The 18,380-nt window shown below is 39.4% G+C and overlaps 2 protein-coding genes across 2 annotated transcripts; one reads left to right on the top strand and one right to left on the bottom strand.

Annotated features, from left to right (window-relative positions):
* The first annotated feature begins 798 nt into the window (after positions 1–798).
* Positions 799–14,701, top strand: LOC109543566 (E3 ubiquitin-protein ligase MYLIP). The gene is made up of 6 exons (XM_019913349.2): positions 799–1,075; positions 10,031–10,387; positions 10,447–10,651; positions 10,866–11,070; positions 12,584–12,827; positions 13,822–14,701. Exons 1-6 carry the CDS (start codon positions 989–991, stop codon positions 14,011–14,013), a joined length of 1,290 nt encoding a protein of 429 aa, XP_019768908.2. The 5' UTR covers positions 799–988; the 3' UTR covers positions 14,014–14,701.
* Positions 14,702–15,086: 385 nt separating this feature from the next.
* On the bottom strand, positions 15,087–18,097 carry LOC109543565 (protein LTV1 homolog). Its single transcript, XM_019913348.2, has 9 exons — positions 17,769–18,097; positions 17,410–17,611; positions 17,116–17,277; positions 16,870–17,056; positions 16,685–16,808; positions 16,421–16,624; positions 15,732–15,839; positions 15,481–15,610; positions 15,087–15,394 (listed from the first exon to the last, which is right to left on the bottom strand). The coding sequence occupies exons 1-9, from the start codon at positions 17,769–17,771 to the stop codon at positions 15,180–15,182; spliced, it is 1,335 nt and encodes a 444-aa protein (XP_019768907.1). The 5' UTR covers positions 17,772–18,097; the 3' UTR covers positions 15,087–15,179.
* Between the last annotated feature and the right edge of the window lie 283 nt (positions 18,098–18,380).

The following is an 18,380-nucleotide window of genomic DNA, read 5'->3' on the forward strand; positions in this document are numbered from 1 at the left end:
TTCATCATTGCACAGTTAGCAAACAAGAAATAACCCCAAAAATTACCCCAAAAATTTGGGCAATCCGCAATAAATCGTACGATTGATCGATCGCAGGACTACGCTTACGTTGATGCTTGGTGACCCTAAATAATTGGCCCAATTTACTGGCCAATAAATCGAACATTGGGTAGAGTAATACCGACATAGGGGTTTTTATCCAAATCCCTTATGTTGGGATCGTAATAGAATTTATACATCGACGAAGAAGAATAACATACATACGATAGACAAAAGATGTCTGCTCGAAATGTGACCGTCTGCGACCCGACAAAGGGGAATATTTACCCCGCAACAAGACAAAGGGTTGCAAAATTCGAAAACACTTCCCCTTGAGTCGCCGTTTGGAAAGCGCAACACTCGGTTTATAGGCAAATATAAAACGTGAGAGGCGGGAGTTGCCAGAAGCCATCCAGTCGCTTCTTCTCATGGATGAACCGATTGGGAGTGAGTTGGGACGTAGGTCTTTTGATCCAGAGCCACTGTTGCCACTATAGGCCCAATTTTCTTGGCCCGTACTCCGACATTTTTCTCCGGTCCAGTTGAGTGAGTGAGTGAGTTTGAGGAAAGTTGCTCATTAACCGTCTGGCATGTGCACATTTTTTTAACGCGTGCAGGTTCATCCAAAAGCACTTTTTCTGGTGAATTTCGCCAGAAACTCCTTGGCGCGACAGTTTGTCTGTTGTGGCCTATCGAAGTATTTCCGGTATTACTTGGCAACGCTGGTCGCGCGAAACAAAACACTAGCTCACGATCACTTTGGCTCGCTCGATCAAAACCTCGCGATCCGTCGCATAGTATGGAAGTGTTTTGCGCGCTGAAAATTTCGATTTGTCGCCGATTTTTTCGAAAATCTCCCCAGTTCTAACCGGAATACAGACTTTTTCTGACTTAGACTCGCCTCTTTCACCGCGTTTTCACATCGACATTGACTGAAAAACCCGACAAAATGTGGTGTCTTATCAGCCAAGCCAACTCTGTGGTGCTTGAAGTTAGGGTTGATCTCAAGTCCATTGGACAAGAATGCCTAGAGAAGGTAAGCTAAAAAAAAACAATTAGAGCTTGTGACTGATTTGATTTTGTTTGATGTCAGTCGCCGCATTGTCTTTTGCTGTGTTCTGTTAGTTCACTGTACAGCAGGTTTTGTTAGCACAAGCCTCATTCAGCCAATGATCAAATTAGATTCAAATATAAAAATTGGAGAAAATGTGGCTTTCTCGTGCTGACAGGGGCAGGAGTGGAAGAAATTCTAGAAAAACAATTGCCTGACAGGGGTAGCTACCCTAAACAAAGCCTACTAGTTGTTGCCTGCTCTCATCCAGGCTGAAGAACATTTTCGAAATTTTCAAAAATACCTCCAAACTTGGTATAAGGAATGGGCTGGTGCATGATCCGTCTGAAGCACGTTTCACGCCGGTCCAAAGTCCAATTTCTACAGGTAGTCCAAAGTCCGATGTTCAAGTATTTTGTCGCAATTGTTTAACGGTGATAAAGTTGCTAGATCCACATCCTTGTGGAGAATGTTAAAAATAGCCGGGCGTTAATGTAGAATCAGTTTTACCATGCAGTACTTTTTTGCATTGTTGAAGAACAAAAAGCAAAAAATTATGCATGTGACTGTTCAGATATAATTTCCACATCATATGAATAGATTTGCACAGTAAACCTTTGCTTTACTCATAGAAATGCATTCAAGTGCAGAAACTTGTTTTGATATCAACTATGTAATAAAAATCAACATTTTCATCTGCATATACAGGAGGGCTCTATTTTTCTGGCATGTTCGGCATCAAATAGTAGAAAATTTCACAACAAATTATGTCCGTAAACGCATAATTTTTTCTTTGGTTTTTCCGCTCTAACTCGGCAAAATAGAAGACAACAAGGAATGTAAAAAAATCGATAGACTCGTGGCGCACGACAAAAGAAGTAAGTGGTAAATGGGGACTCTGTATGATTATTTGCCCAACCACTAGGCCGAAATAAACTAAAATTTGCAATGAATGTTACGTTAAGCCTTTCCTTTCCATCCCCATGTCTACCCGGGATGTTCAAGAATGAGCAATAAAGAAAGACGGGGCAACAAGGTGCCAACCGCGCCAATCAACCAAAAATAAACCATTTGGCTGAATGAATCGAAATTCACACTGGGATTTAAGCTTTTAAGGTTCTTTCGATTGTTGAAGCCTGCATCCCCAGGCCTGCTCTGGATGTTCCGAAATAAGCAATTATAAAAGAGGGGACAAAAACGGACAAACAGTGCAAACCTTCGCAAGTTTCCTAAATACATAAAAAATAACCACTAGGCTTAAGGGACCCAAATTTACCCTGCAAGTTAAGTGAAGGTTTGTTTTTCGACTGTTGAAGCCAGCATTCTCATGTCTACCCTGGGTGTTAAGAAATGAGCAATAAATAATGACGGGGTAAAAGCGGGCAAACGACTTAATTATTCGAAACATTACTAAATTCATAAAAAATAACTCATTTGGCTGAACAAGACCAAATTCACACTGTGACTTAAGTGAAGATTCTTCCTTCCCTTGTTGAAGACCGCATCCAAATGCACACCCGGGTTCAGAAATGAGCAATAAAGGAAGACGAGGCAAAAGTGGACCAACGACGCAAGCCTTCGGAAGATCCCTAAATTAATAAAAAATAAACCATTTGGCTGAATGAATGCAAATTCACCCTGGCATTTAAGAGAAGGTTCTTCTTTCGATTGTTGAAGCTTGCATCCCCAGTATAGCATATAAGCAATTTAACCCCAAATAAGCAATTATAAAAGTGGGAACAAAAACGGAGAAACGGTACAAACCTTTGCAAGTTTCCTAAGTGAATAAAAAATAAACCACTAGGCTAAAGTTAACCAAATTCACACTGCAAGTTAAGTGAAGCCTCTGCTGTCGATTATTGAATGCCAAGATCAACCCTGGATGTTGAGGAAATTGCAAGAATGGAAAACATTGCCACATACTTGAGTTCCGCCATTGGCTGTCACAGTTACACGGAATATGTATTCATAGGTAAAGCTCTTAAGATCCTTTATTATCGTTTTTAAATTATGTTTTTGCAAATTTCTCGCAACAGTATATTTGAAAATTGATTAAAACGAATCGTTGATCGATCAGAAAACCGCGTTCTTTTCCGTCAATTTAATCAGCAGAAGAGCGCTGAAGTTGCCAAGTTTCGAGGAAATGAAAATTTTCCATTAAAACATCAAAATTGAAATTGTGCCAACAGTCCGCAAGAAGCTCTATCTAATTTAATATGAGCTTTTGAGAAAATTTTATTTTAATAGCCGTTTTTGGCGCGCCCCCATTTGGTTAGTTGGAAAGATTGCAGTTTGAAGATAACAAAGCAGCCGGTCTCGGCATTAAATACTTGATTTTTGCGGCTTAACGATCATCATTACAGTACAAAGTAAACGAAGGAAAATTAGTGCAAAACAGTAGAAAAAATCGAGATCTGGACACAGAATTAATGTCGGTATAATTCGGCGTTATCTTTAAGCGGCAGCATTAGTAGTCCTGGATGAACTCCCGCTTTACAGTTGTAACCCCAAAATATTAAGCCGGCAGTAAATAATGGCTGAATACAAAATATCCACGAGATTATGCGCCATTAAGGACGTTTGCAGGAAAGTGTAAACGATCATTCTTTCAGGCCAGTTAATTTTTCACTTATCTCATTTCCCTGTTAGCGATGCGGGAATATGTCGGGAGAAAACCGCAAGATGTTCCAACAATTTAATTTACTGAGCTCAAAAATTACTGAAACGCCACTATAAATTTAGGAATTGTCCTGGAAATGGGCCATTATTCTGTCCAAATCGGCTGCTTAGGGGTATTACGCTAATAGCTTCTGATATGCAGAGAATATAATATTGCAAGCTGTTTACCGATAATTGTTAAACTAATATTGTAAATAATTCCAGCCCAGCTTGTTATCAGGCTTTCACTCTCCCATCGACCTATTTTTCCTGCAAATGTCGCGATAAAATGCCGGATTTACTCAAATAATAATGAGCTGTTGATGTTTTTCTGTCGATAATGTTGCAGTTTTATGCGGGAATTCGAAAACAATTTGGATATGGACAATGCATGATATTAATTATCAAACATCTGGCTCATAAGGGGTTTATACCCAAAGCAATTTCCAGATTTCAGCTGAGCATTTCCCCACTTAAAACCCGAACTGAAACCCAAAAATACACGATCATGCAGCAGCATCGTGCAAATCCACAAGTGTGCACGACTGATTACCTCGGACGTGTAGGCAGAAAAGCGTAGCTCAAATCCAAAAAAGTGTGTCCAACTGACGAGTTAATCACGTCTTTTTTTCGCTTGCTGTGTCTATTTTTAATACGTTTTAACCATTGAGAGACTTGTTAGTTGTGGTGCATCGGAATGGGAATACGAAGGCAACGTGCGAGTTGTTTGCGCTTTGAGCCGACGAACTCGGCACTTAAACAACCAGGAAGTTGTGTTTTCTTTTCATTACATTCTCTATAGCAGCTAAATTATTGCGGAGCGAACGGATTTAGGTCGGTTAAGAACAGAACAACCGGCAAAGTGCCCAAGTTTTGGCCTCTTAACCATCTCAAACTCTCGAAATATGAAAAACCTGCTTCTAACCGTTTCCGAACGCATTTGGCTGTTAAACATGTCAGAGGCCTGTGAAAATTCAAAAATACATCCTCTAACTGTTTCTGTATTCTCGGTGCAAAGAACAGTTTTTCAGGCATCTTTAACGGTTTCTTAAGCACATCGCTTTACCTGTACGTTCGAAGAATGATCGTTTACGGACGGGACTTTGTATATCGAGTCGTTTTTCTTGGGCGTTCGCCGAACCTATTTCAATTTAAACTCGCTAATGAGACTTCGCATTTATCCCTTATTTATCTTCGGAGATTTTTCGTATCCCTGGGAACATTTTGACTAATTTCACCCCATTTCCAGCAGTTTTTTATGGCTGGAGACTGATGGGGAGTCTTTCGGCAGGTTCGACCAGAAAAAGGTCCTTGGATGATTAACTTTTGGACATAATCAACGAGTCTTGAAATGAGGGTTTTTAGGGCACAAAAAATAATTTTTCGATCAGCAACTCGAAAATGCTGTTGCTCATTTAAATAAAATGCAAATAAAAATTTAATTCAATATATGACACACTTTCTTGTTGCTTAGCTTAATGGCGCACTGTCGAAGTAAACGAAACGAAATTAAAACGAATCAAAGTGAAAAGGTAATTTTGAACTTCTTTTGGCTTTTCGAGCTCTCGAAAGCGCTGCGACTCAATCAATCAGTTTGAAAGAAGAGCCATTAAAGAAATCGAGCATGGACGGCTGTTATCCAGCTTAAATTAGTCCGAATATTCACCTAAAGAATCAACTACAGAATTTAAAAAAGCTCTTTGTTGGAGATCGAGTGACTGAAAGGGATGAAAGAGGAATTAAGTTTTACTTTGATGCTTGGAAACGTCGACTACATTGTTTTCAAGGGGTTTTTCTTGGCCTTTAATTTACATTTTAGGGCTTTGTTATTGACCTACGTTCACTATTCGGGGCTTTTGCGTGTGGAAATATATGAAAACCACATGATATTGGATCTGATGTGGTCGTCAGAAAAAAGTTCTGAGCTGATTTCCATGTATTTCGCCACCCGAAAGCTCAGAACTTTCCGGACCGATTTTCAATATTTTTCACTTTTCAAATCTGATTATTCAATTCGAACTGGTGTAATCCATTAATTTCGACTAAACGAAATTGTAATCCATATTCGCTGTATCGCATTCTATCAAATCGCGACATGTTTATTAAATTGATGTGCATACAATCCAAATATTTATATACAAACTCCCCGGTTAATTTAGTTGGGGAATAATTCTTTATATGGCGGCTTGTTTGTTTAATGAGTCGGGATTTAACCGGCCGTTTTGCAGTATTTATTTGCATTTTACCACCAAAGTAAGCAGTTTGTTTGGAGTTTCGGTACACGTTTTGATTTATTGAAGCTGTTTTCATCAGTTAAATTCAAATATGGGAAAAGGCCTATTTTTATGAAAAATGCCACAATAAACAGTTAACATTTTAGAGCCTGAGAAGTTTAATTTGCAATAATTAATACTTTTGATACCTACTTACTTGCACATTTTGGAGTATGTGAACATTCAGCAGAGCTCAAAATACCCACTTTTCCAGCCAATTTTCGCAATTTTCATTTTTAATCCGTCGAAGCCACATCGGCGTTGTAAATACAGACCAGAATGTATGCAGAAACGCGCTTTAAAATGTCAAAGCTGTTTACACACAGTGCCGCGATAAATTTGCCACAAGGTTAGCGTTGTTATTTGTATTGGCCAAACCACTTTTGCAATAAGAGATGAAAATCAGAGTGCCAGGAATAAACTGGCGGGGGCGGGATTTCCAAAGAAATGTCCTTAAGAAAACAAGGAAATTATATGTGGCTAGTTTTACACAGTCTTGGATTCCTTTTACAATTTTTCGACTCGTCAATTGTTGATCAGCGATCGTTAAACTGCGCAATATTGCCGAGAAAGCGACTGAACTTGACTAGGTAGGTAGACTATCCTCAGGCTTTTTTTATGCAAATATCACTTGGGTGTTGATTATTGATATTTATTCATTTATGTTGAGTGAAGCTTTAGATTATGTAACATCTGGATTTTGTCCATCATTTCTAAACGCGAAACCATCAATTACTTCAACCGTTTACCGTTACCTATAATTAGGGGATTTTTACGATTGACCTACATATGAAACAGTATGATATTCCTATAAATAGTCCCCTTAATGTACCTTGATGGATTACACAGATATGAAACCATTTCGGCATGAAAGTACTTAAATATTTATAGACCTGCGTTTAAAGTTGGCAGGGCGAGCTCCACCCAACCTTCTATAATGAAAATCGATTAATTGAATAAATCCTGTTGTTAATTTCCTAATGCACAAAAAAGGTTATTTAGGTACAGGTTGGAACGGTATTGCAGTCGATTAGCAAGCTTGTGGAAATTTTATTGCCTTCTTCAGGGTTTAGCGCGTGCTACTTCTCTTTGTTCTGGGAAGAACACACGTTACACCCTGAAAAAGATAATATATTTTCCTGCCCCCAAATCTCCTTCAAGTACATATTGCAATATTAAGAGAGCCCGAAAACAGAACAACGAAAGTGAAACTTCGCCAAAATAGAAAAAATGATAAATTACATTTACAAACTCCCCCACACAAGATTGACGTAATGAGAAAAATGGTAAAAATACCGTTCATTTCAATCACTAAATAGCAACTTCCCATTGGACTTAATTTGAGCGTGGGTGAAAAATATGAAAATTAATGCCCCGTTTCAACTAACAAATGACTATAATTCACTGAACGAGCTTTGGGTGGAATTTCTAACGGGTTTTTTCGGGTTTTGAGCAAAAGCGATTTTTTAACGCAATCTGATCTGCTGAAATAATCGCGATTTCCAATGGACTTTGACCGGCACATTGCATGCTTCGAAGAGAACGGCCAGTAATTATTGGTAGGAACGGTGGCAATTTACTCGGAAATCCAACGGTGGACTCTCCGTAGGCGCATTGGGGCAAAGTCCACACATCCAACTTAGTCACAATTTAGTCGACGAGCTTCGAAATCGAGATGCAAACATTGGTGGACGGTATCAGAGGCTTTTGTTAAGTCTTCCATCTGTTGTTCATTGCCTGTGTGAATTTTCCATAATATTTGTTGCCGGATTGCTCAACGTGAAACACATTGTTTCCCACTATGCAATTTCGTTTCGTCGCAAACCTGACTTTCTGTTGCCACTTGGAAACGGCCGGAAAACCGTGAAGCAACCGGGTACAAAGTCGACAATCGCGAACTAGATAGCTGACAAATAACATCGATTAAGGCTGGAAACAATGCCTAAAACCGAAAATATTTATGTATCCCAATTAAATTGCGCCATCGACAATTAATCCACCTAAAGCGCTTTAATGTCGGGCCCGGTTAAAGTTCAGAATCAGCAAGGTAGTCGACCAATTGCAAAACGAAGATGGGTTTGGATATGGTTAATTAAGAAAACGTGTTCTCGTTCAATTTTAAAAAACAAAGTTTCCACTTGACCATGAGAACTGGTCAATAACTGCCCAAATTTTAATCCCCTTGATTCCTGAGCATGCAAAACCAAACGAACTACAATTCATAGTTGTATTCATAGTAAATAGTTAATTGCGCGAAATCGTATAGGTAAACAATGGCAAGTTGACAAACACATGCTGGTTGTTGGGAATGCACTTTGAAGCATGCTGCAGCCGCAAGTCATTTGATATTCCGAAAATAGTTTAGGGAAAAAACGAGTTTCAAGAAGGCGATTGAAAAGCTGGCGGCTGCACCAAGATTCCCGATCAAAGTCCATTCGGAGGAGAGCCCGAGAACGTGATACGCTGGAGGCCAATTACGCGACCATGTAACAATGTTCCAATTATTTGATTGTTCTGGCCGAGAGAGTTTTAACAAGTACGTTTTTTTAAAAATCGCGTTATTCTGATTGATTTCAGTGCTTTGGCTCTGAAAGAACGTTCGAAAATGGAAGATTTCAAAACTGTTGAAAATAGTCGCTTTGCCCATTTTGATGAAGCGGGCGAAAACTTTTATTATTATTTCATAAAATTGTTTAAACTTTGTCTCGTTTGAAACTGAGAAATTTAAGCCGTGAAGGTGGCAAGTTGGAACGTGGCACGCATAAGCCATGGTGCATTTATCATCGGTTTATATGTGTGCGAGAGAGACCACCGATGTAAGCTACGTTCTAGAATGGAAGCATCAGTTTTATATAATAAAAATCGAGTGATTTTTGGGAATTTGGTAGAAGTAGTGTGGGGGGACAAAACCAATTTTTTGAAAATTAAAAAAAAATTCAAATAAAATACTTTTTTGGGTTTCGTTATTAAATTGCCTCAGTTGTACAGTACTGGTCGTTAACTGTAGTGATAAAATGTGTTATTCTCGTGCTGGTAACCAGCAGGCAAATTGTAAAGAAAACAGAAGAAAAAAGGAGGAACTCAGAGAAGATCTAAGCGATGGTGGTGAACATTTGAGCAAAAAGAACCGTTGTTCGCCCTCACAATACGGCTTTGGAGTTGGAGACCCGAAAAGAATACACAGACAAATAGTAAATGTATCGATAAATTGAAGCAAAAACCTGGAGGAAAAAATTGAAGGAAGGCGTATAGGCTAATAGCATCAAATTTCCGTCTAGCTCGGTGGAGAAGTAATAGTAGTATTGCGTCACTGCCAAAATGCGTGGAAGAGACTATTGCTTACGGGTTTATCGTAGATGTGTTTTGCGGATGTACTGCAAAAAGTACCTCAAGTAAATACACGCTTTCGAAGCGTGTGCCTCCGTGACGGCCGGATCGTACCTGAGTACCCACGACTTGGACTTTGGACCCCGTTTCTCACGAACCGGCGTTTATCTTTTTCAGGCAATCTGGTTTTTAATAACCAGATGGCAAAGAACAACATTGGCGATGGAAATTGCCAGCGATTTTTCGAAAGAATTTTCTTCCTCTTGCTGAGGACTAATCCATTGTCTTTACGCAAATCCGCGGTTCGTTTAATGGCATGCGGAAACAGCTATTTTATGCCTTTATTTCGATTCTTTTTTATTTTCGCAAAGTAAACGTTCTTAACGACTAGGAAACAGAAGTTACTGCTGGTTAAAACTGGCTGAAATTAACGGAATGCACTGGCTGTGGTTTCATTTTTGCAAATCAAGCAATGAGAAACAGACGACAGCAATTTAAATAAAACCATTTTGACAAAATTTGCATACCACGTAAATAGAAATTAATGATACAATCCTATTGATTAGTTCGCAATTAATACATCTCGACCTTTACACCGGCTTAGGACATACAATAAATTGCTCATGATATCATTAATAACTGTTCAAACTTGAAGTTTTTTGCAACTTTGTTGTTGTTCCAGATATGCAACAACCTGGGAATTGCCAACGAATCGGACTATTTCGGGTTGAAGTACGAGAATGCCAAAGGCGAAGAACTATGGCTAAACCTGAGGAATCCCATAGATAGGCAGGTGAATTGCCATGGACATACTTCGCCCTTAAGACTGGCCCTGCGGGTGAAATTCTGGGTTCCACCGCATCTGCTGCTGCAGGAAAACACCCGACATCAGTTTTTCCTTCATGCCAAATCAGACCTTATTGAGAAGCGACTTTTGACTAACGACTGGGACAGTGCGTGCAGAGTTGTAGCTCTGATTGCTCAAGCTGACTCTGAAGACTATGATTCTTTGCATCCTCCTCATAGTCTGTATGAACAGGTAAGAAACCGGCGTTTATTAATTAATTTTTAGGCTGATTGTTCTTGTTTTGTCATCAGGCATCGACCGTTAGCAGCGACTGCCAAACTCCCAAGCCCACCGATCTTCTCCAACGGATTATTGGAGAGCACAAGAAGCTGAAGGGTATGAAAAGATCCACTGCCGAGTATTGGCTGCTGAAGGAAATATCCGACTTTGAGTCCTTCGGGGAGGAACTTTTCACGAAAACCACCGCCAATATATACCTAGGCGTCGGACCTCATGGTAGGTACACACAACGATAACATACCCGTCATTCTCTTGCTAATTACAGTGAGCACATTTTAAATGTATTCATGTAAACAGTTTGGTGTTAATAACCGGTGATTTGAATTTTACATTGATAAACCAAATACTAAGCCGACAAGTAAATATTTGAACGTGGATTTCAGTTAAAAATAAACCCGATTGACACGTTTTTCCATTTGCTTCCTTGCAGGAATAACGATTTATGATAAATCCAGCCTGGAAAAAGAGCTCATTTCCTTTACAAACATCGTAAGCGCTTCGTCCCATCGGAGAACCTTCAAGCTGGAGTATTTTTCATGCGAGAATAAGGAAGCGCTCTTGGAAGTCAAACTAGACTCCAGCCACAATGCCAGCAGTCTCTATCGGGCCATTACGGAAAAACATGCATTTTATAGGTAAGATAAGTTTTTATTATTAATTAAATTATTAAATGATAGACATGCTTTCCTGGTAGAGTAGAATAACACGTTTTTCTCTAGTACCGACAACCAAGATAAGAAGGGCTGGTTTGGGGATATCGGAAACCAGACATGCTAAAAAAGTTGGACAATTAAAAGATTACCTAATAAAATGGAGCTTATTTGGAAAAAAACTGAAAATTCCTGTATTATAATAACTTTAATTGTTAGCCTTGCCCAACTTTCTTCCATTTAATCAACTTCGCATAAATTACGGCTTTCCAAATCTCCATACTGGCCTTTCTTATCTTGGACACCGTGTATATCGTACCGTGAGTCTATAATGATCTAGGAGGAAGGTAACATTGCGAAATCAATATCTATAAATACTATTCGGTTACATGTAGTTTACGTAAATGAAGACAATCGATCGGGGCTTATTCATGCTGATTGAAATAAAGTGAAACGATTAAGGAAATCTCCGCCCGACCGGTAGTTGGGTACATCTAACGCTGCCCCTTTAATGAGTCAAATTAGAGGCAAGCATAAGCGTATTATCGTTTATGAGCCTATTTCGCTTAAGATCTAATATACTGGGTTAGGGTGGTTTAAAATAGGTGAATCGATATGTGGGAGCTTTAGCCGTTAAAAACTTGCACCTACCATTGAGTGGCTCATTTCTCCATCCACACTGGGAGGAAACCTCCAAAACATCCTCCAAACGGTTAAAGTCCTAAAGTAACACACTTCAATGTCAAACATTGGCAACAATGACTGCGACTTGGCGCATGCCGATATGGCCACTTAGCTTGGCTTGGCAGGTAAACGTCAGAAAGTTCCCAAATTGGAAAGTCGCCGTTTTTCGTCTAAAATCGCACTACCGATGGGTAAAATACCGCACAAAGATGGGCGCCGCGTTTTTATTGAAGAAAATCAACAATTTTCCGCACAAAAATCGGAATTTCGGGGCATTTTTGGAATTTCCACCTGCCCAAATTGCGCACCCTGTTTACTAATCACCATTTCCACGTCGACTACGTCGACGAAATGGCACGAGAGTGAACGAACGTTTCGGCGGTGATAACGGGTAACCATGGCAATTAGAACATTGTTGCCTAAAGCCATTATTGAATATATACAGGGTGTTATATGAAAAAATATGGTATGTAAATTTTCATAAAAGTTGCTATCGTCTCAACTGGTTTCCCCTGTATAATAATGAACTGGATTGTTGCGATGCGACAAAATGCGATTTTCCGGTGAATTTCCACGAGCGCACAACCAATGCTGCCAAAATACAAAATCATATTTTCTATGAATAGCCCTATCACTCTGTTGATGCATGGATTACATTTGGATTTATATTTAAATAGAGTTTAACGCTTAAATCCTTTCTACCAAATGTGCACGTGGCCGGATCCACATCAAACACGGCGCTAAGCGCACTTTTCAAATGCGGCTTGAATGTTTTTTGTTAAAGAATTCTATTAAAAAAATTGCTTTTTTTCAGTTGCGAAACAGTTCGAAGTGCTGTAACAGCCCAGTTCATCAGAGACTTGAAAGGCACCATAGTTTCGATTTTCAACGAAGATTCCACGCTGGGAAAGAAATATGTGTTCGACATTAGACGGACTTGTCGGGAAGTGTATGACAACGCACGTCGCGCCATTTACCAGGAAAGTCAAGCCAGATTAGCCCTGGAAGCCGAAAATCCTCGCTTATGCGGTTATGGCTGTGATGGAGAACATTGCAAAGTGAGTAGTTTTGAGCTAAATTGAAATGTTTCGACGTTTCGGTTATATTATCTCCAACTGCCTTCAAAGGGAATGAGTCCTTTCGGCAGCGAATCATTTGTGGAAGTCCGACTAAATAATTTGCTACCGGAGGGTCTTGAGTAGGCCTGGGTAACACTGTGTTGCGCTTTTGAGTTGTTGCCGCTCTCTGAGTTAATGAGTTATAAGTCATGGCTGGTGGCGGAGTTTTAACATCTAACAAAAAGCCATCAACATATTGCTTTTGCGCATACGATTGCTTGAAACTATTTGGTCTAAAACGGGAAGATGCGGGAATTTTGAAGAAACTTAAATTAATTTCAGAGCGATGAAGGTGACGAGTTTTCCAAATATTGATTGCTTATGCTTTGTCTGGTCGTTTTTTGAGAAAACCTAAATTTTGTCGAAAGGAAAACAAGATAACTTTGTTTCGATTTTGTCCCAAATTCAAAAGTAAAACGGGTATTCGAAAAAGACGATAAAGAAGACCAAACTGTAAAGACGACGATTTTTCTTGTAAAATCCATCTTTTAACTTTTTGCATAAACGACTCGCAGTTTGCCACTATTTTACAGTAAAACGTTAGGAAAAACGCGTTGTTCTGTTCAGAGAGAGCGTTTTGTTTAGAAATATTGACCTAAAAGTGAACAAACCGGAATTTGAGTAAACCAAATTATTCACAGCGACAAAAGGAACGAGTTTCCCCAATAATTGCCCTAACAAGTGAAAAAGTCATCAGCATTTTTTCAGCAACGGAACTGAGTTACTGCGCAGTTGCGTTGGGTTGGCGCACGAAGCCATTTGCGTGGCACTGCGCCAACTCCGAAAAATTGAGTTACTCAGGTCTAGTCTGGAGCTTCCACAGATTTTTTAGTTTCATCCGCTTTGAAGGCGGTTGCAACTACTACAAGCGAAACGCTGATTTACACAAAAAACTATAAAACGATTAATTTCAATATTCGTTTAATTGTTTCAGGACTCCGAAAAGCTGAACAGAATTATCGAAGCATTGACCTGTAAAATTTGCATGGACAATCGGTTGGATTCGGTGTTTATGCCATGCGCGCATGTTGTGGCTTGCTCGACGTGCGCGGCTCGAATCGAACGTTGTCCACTCTGTAGGAGTGAAATTACCGAGTCGCGCAAGCTCTACATGCCGTCCTGGTAGTTTCATCGAGGAGTTTTCGATAAGTTTCCGCATGGTTTTGATCTCGACTCTACCTAATCTAGTATTTTAGTGAGCATTGACTTCGGTTCGTTCGATGTAAATTGACGATCTGAAGGAAATACGGGAATTTGCGTAGTCGCAACTTTGGTCTCACATTGAGATTTTTGTTATTTTTACTGTGTAAAACTTTCAACTGTACTGATTCTGGCTCCTTCGTTCTTTCCCAGTTTTCTTTGGGTTTGCCAGACTTTTCAGTTTTTAAGCGAATGGGGCCAAAAACTGTTTTGACAATATAGATACTTAAATAACTGCTCTTCAAGCACATTATTTAGTCAGTAATCGATGCAAGCAAATAGGCATATATGTGCAAAGTGTGTTTACTAGAGTAGAACATATAACATAAATGTTCAATAGGTTACTTCTACTAGACCATAAAATAGCATATTTTGTACTATTCTAAGCTACTCTTGAATGTGGGGTGTGCATTTCGAATATCGAAAGTACGCCCCCAACCCCCATCTGTGTTAGTAGGTTAAATTTATTTTGTGATACCCCAATGCATTCATAGTGTTAGTTTACGTTACGTATGTAACTTTGATTATTATAGACTTTTTTACCGACGCTTCGTGCCGACCGAGTCGGCATTCATTTTGTTCGAAACGTTTTACCAATAAAATACTTAATAAAACTGGGTTTTTGATTTCACGCGTTTGCATCTGACCATGAAAAATACACTCACAGGTCAGTGAGAAAAACAGTTCATTATCAAGCAGATAAACTAAGGTCGACGCCTTTCTATCAGCGGCAGAAGCTCTAAAAAACCTGAGCAAAATATGCCGATATTGCAAAACTAACAAACACGTGAACAACAGTAAACAAATGATGAACTACTGACCTGAAATGATGAAATTGACGGGACCTTTTGATTGGAAATTCGCCAAAAACTGGACGCTAGCCGGTGGAGGTTTAGGAAGGGAAAGGACGGACAACGGGAAAGCTCTGAAAAAAAATTGATTTGAGCAGAAAAAGGACAAGCCAACAGGACTGATGGAGTTTCCCACGAAAACAGCATATTGCTATTACAAATCACTTTCTTTGAGTCACAAAAAATAACAAGAACATCCGTTGCCTTTCGGCTCGGGGCTGACTTCTTTACATGAAGATATCTACGGGAGCTTCGTTCCAGGCATGTTGCCTCTATTTAAGGCAATCAGGGCTTCCTGCTTACTACATATTTTAAATAGCAGGGTATTTTGTTTCTTCTCCATTCTCCGCTGCTTTCTAATCTCTTTGAGACCTTTCTTTCTTAATCTTCTTTCCTCCGAAGTTTCGCCTTTCGGCCTTATAGACAGCTCGGATAGTTGAGAGACGAGGGTTTTACCTGAAGCAACAAGAAAATGTTCATTTTTAAAATAGTAAAAAACGTGAAAAAGTATTGTGATTGGGGATTAGAACAGTTTCGCTCACCTGCTAAAGATTTAGCACCTTCTTCTTTAGCGTTCTCCCCATCAAGTTTCCCCAAAGTCTTCCTGGTGAGTTGATTGTTGCCCAAAACATCCCTGGGTATGCCAACTCGATCGGTCTGAATCTGTTTACGCTAAAGTGAATAAACGCATTATTTTTTAAGATTTGAGTCTGCAACTTAGGCTTCCAAAGTGACGAATTCACTTTGGAAGCGTGCGAAGTCGATCTTAAAATATCACATTCAACAAACTTACTTTAGGAACATCGATTAGTGTTGGCAAGTTGACGTATTTGGGTAGCGTGCTCACATCGGATTTAGTACAAACGGTCTTCTCTTCCTCACTTTCTGACTCCTCGCTCTCCTGTAAATCGCGATATTTCAATTCCAATGACTCAAATATTCGACTTTCATTATCAGAAAAGCGATGGGACAGTTATTTGATACCACCAAACTGTAGTCTGATCCAAGCTATTTTACCGATTGGCTCGAAAGATTTTCTCTCCTATTGCCTGGTTGCCATTCTGAGTTCCCTAATGTGTGACTCAATTGTACAGTTCTTGGCATTAACGGTGAGCGTTAGTGTGTTATTTTCGTGCTGGTAAACCTGCAGTCCAATAACGAATTGACGAAAAAATTGAAAAAAAAAAGGACTCATACTAGACGATTGTGTTGAAAACATGAGCAAAATGAACCGTTGTTCGCGCTCACAAAATTGATCCTATCAGTATCGAGACGTATCGGTACATTGAAGCAAAAACTTCAACACTCGCCAAGAATTCAAATCAATAACTTGAAAATTCCACACCTCCGGGAATTTTAACAATTTGCTGAAACACATACGCGAATAGAATCAAATTTCCGTCTCGTTCGATGGACAAGTAATAGAGAAAGAATGGTAATTATTGCGTCACGAGCAAACAGCATGGGACAGACTATACTTACTTCACCAATGTCTTGAAATTTCAGGATATATTCTTTTGTTTTTTGGTCAAACGTTGGGGTATCCAGCTTTTTAACAGCTCGCGACTGTTCAAATTCGTCATAGCAAGCTTTGATTCTAGAGTCGTTCATGTCGAGTGGTACGTATCCATCAATTTCTTCTGTATCGAGACTGCCGATGTGAATTGGATCGTACTGTGCAGCAAGCTGAAATAAAAATCAGTTCCCAGCCGCTCAAAGGCAACAATTTGTGACCAATCAACTCACTACTTCGAATCTTGCATCTAAAAGCTGCAGTTCTGAATTCCTTCGGATAACCGAACTTGATACTGAGTGTTCAGTAAATCTGGACTTGGGCTTGGAAAATGGCCGATCATCACCCGACCAAGGCCTAAACAGAATAATGTTAAAATGAAAAACAGTTTGGATAAATTGAGCGCGCTCTTGCTAACCCCATTTGGTCTAATTCTTCACCGTCATATTGAAAGTCTTCCAAGCGGTTCGGAACCAAAGCGTCGTCCGACACCTCACTGCCAGCCAAATCCATAAAGTTATCCTCCAACTGGTTGTCGACGTCCTCAAAATCAAAATCCTCATCCATTGCCGCAACGATGTCTCGATCCAATTGTAACTGAATGCCTGCAGTAAAGAAGCATGGGTAGCAAATGTTCAAATACTCATCAATGTGTTTATCTAACCAGTCACGGGGGCTGCTTTGTTTAACATTCCAACGTCTTCCTCCACTTTGGAAGGGAAAACTGATGATGGTAGTTCGAGTTTGGGTTTGTCCCGATCCTGCTTCCTCTTCTCGAGAAGCTCCTCCACGTTGTCTGGCCAATGCACGTGGTTGTCTTTGCGATCTGAAAATAAAAAAACGAAGCTTCTTTCATGGATTGTGGCTGTCCGCATTATGTTTAAAGTTGAGGAATAGACAGTGCCAGACCAACTAACATTGACCGTAAGTACGGTGAAATTGGCAAGACATTCCTTACCTTTGAGATGCCGCAAATAGTCGAATTCATCATCGAAGTAAACTCCATACTTTATTTGCTCTTCTCTACGCTTTTCCTTAAAGTCCTTACTGATTGGAACCAAGACATGTTGCGGGGCATTCTCATCAGTAATCAATGGATCTTGCTGGCTTCTATTCACCAGTTGGAAAGTGACCCCAGACTTCAGTTTGTGTTTTTTGGGCTGTAAAGATGAGAATATTTGGATTAATTCCTTCCATGTTCAGCTGAAGACAAATCGAAACTGGTGGGATTTTTGCATCTATAATAGCTTAAAGTGCAGGACCCTCGTGCTTGAGAAACGTCAGAATGAAATTCCTGCTCCTGACGCCCATACTCACCATTTTTACTGAAATATAATCAAAAACACCTTTCGAATAAGCAACGTGAAGTGTTTTAACAATTTCTAGTGTCTAGAAAAATACCAGCAAACAAATTAAACGAGGACAATATAAAAAAATGGGGCTATGAGACAAACGCAAATTGACGATATGGTGGATATGAAGACTGTGTCAACTGGTGAACTGCACACCAGATAGAAAATAAAATTATTTTTTTACTTATTTGATCTACTAAACTCCAAAAGAACACCAAAAAAATTAAATTGATATTATTATTTTGTGACAAGTGTCAAATTTTCTCCATACTGCACAGTACTAGAGAAATCAGTTGCGCCATCTAGGGCGTTAATATACAACTTTTCAAACTATGAAGCCAACTTAAATTCTAATGACAACCACAGCAAAATTTAAGTATTAATATCCCTTGTGCATTAAGCCTGAGCCTTTGAATATAAAACTAACTTAGTTTTATATTCAATTAACTTAGTGTTAGTTTTATATTCAAAGGCCTGAGCCCAAAAAAAATTAAAACTCTTTTCATGCCTGTTTGTCTGCCACATATTTAGTAAACTAGCTTTGATTCCATGCTACTGTTACTATCTATGACTGTCT

The sequence above is a fragment of the Dendroctonus ponderosae genome, unplaced genomic scaffold (genome assembly GCF_020466585.1).
Source record: "Dendroctonus ponderosae isolate FM_Combo_2020 unplaced genomic scaffold, Dpon_F_20191213v2 Dpon_F_20191213_96, whole genome shotgun sequence".
Classification (NCBI taxonomy): Eukaryota; Metazoa; Arthropoda; class Insecta; order Coleoptera; family Curculionidae; genus Dendroctonus; species Dendroctonus ponderosae.

Bases quoted from the DNA above. Each gene is read 5' to 3' on its own strand.
- LOC109543566 (XM_019913349.2), top strand. From the start codon at position 989: ATGTGGTGTCTTATCAGCCAAGCCAACTCTGTGGTGCTTGAAGTTAGG. The intron at 1,076-10,030 runs GTAAGCTAAAAA...TTGTTGTTCCAG, and splicing joins GACAAGAATGCCTAGAGAAG to ATATGCAACAACCTGGGAAT. The intron at 10,652-10,865 runs GTAGGTACACAC...GCTTCCTTGCAG, and splicing joins CCTAGGCGTCGGACCTCATG to GAATAACGATTTATGATAAA.
- LOC109543565 (XM_019913348.2), bottom strand. The intron at 16,809-16,869 runs GTTAGCAAGAGC...TATTCTGTTTAG, and splicing joins GAAGAATTAGACCAAATGGG to GCCTTGGTCGGGTGATGATC. The intron at 15,611-15,731 runs GTAAGTTTGTTG...TATTCACTTTAG, and splicing joins CACTAATCGATGTTCCTAAA to CGTAAACAGATTCAGACCGA.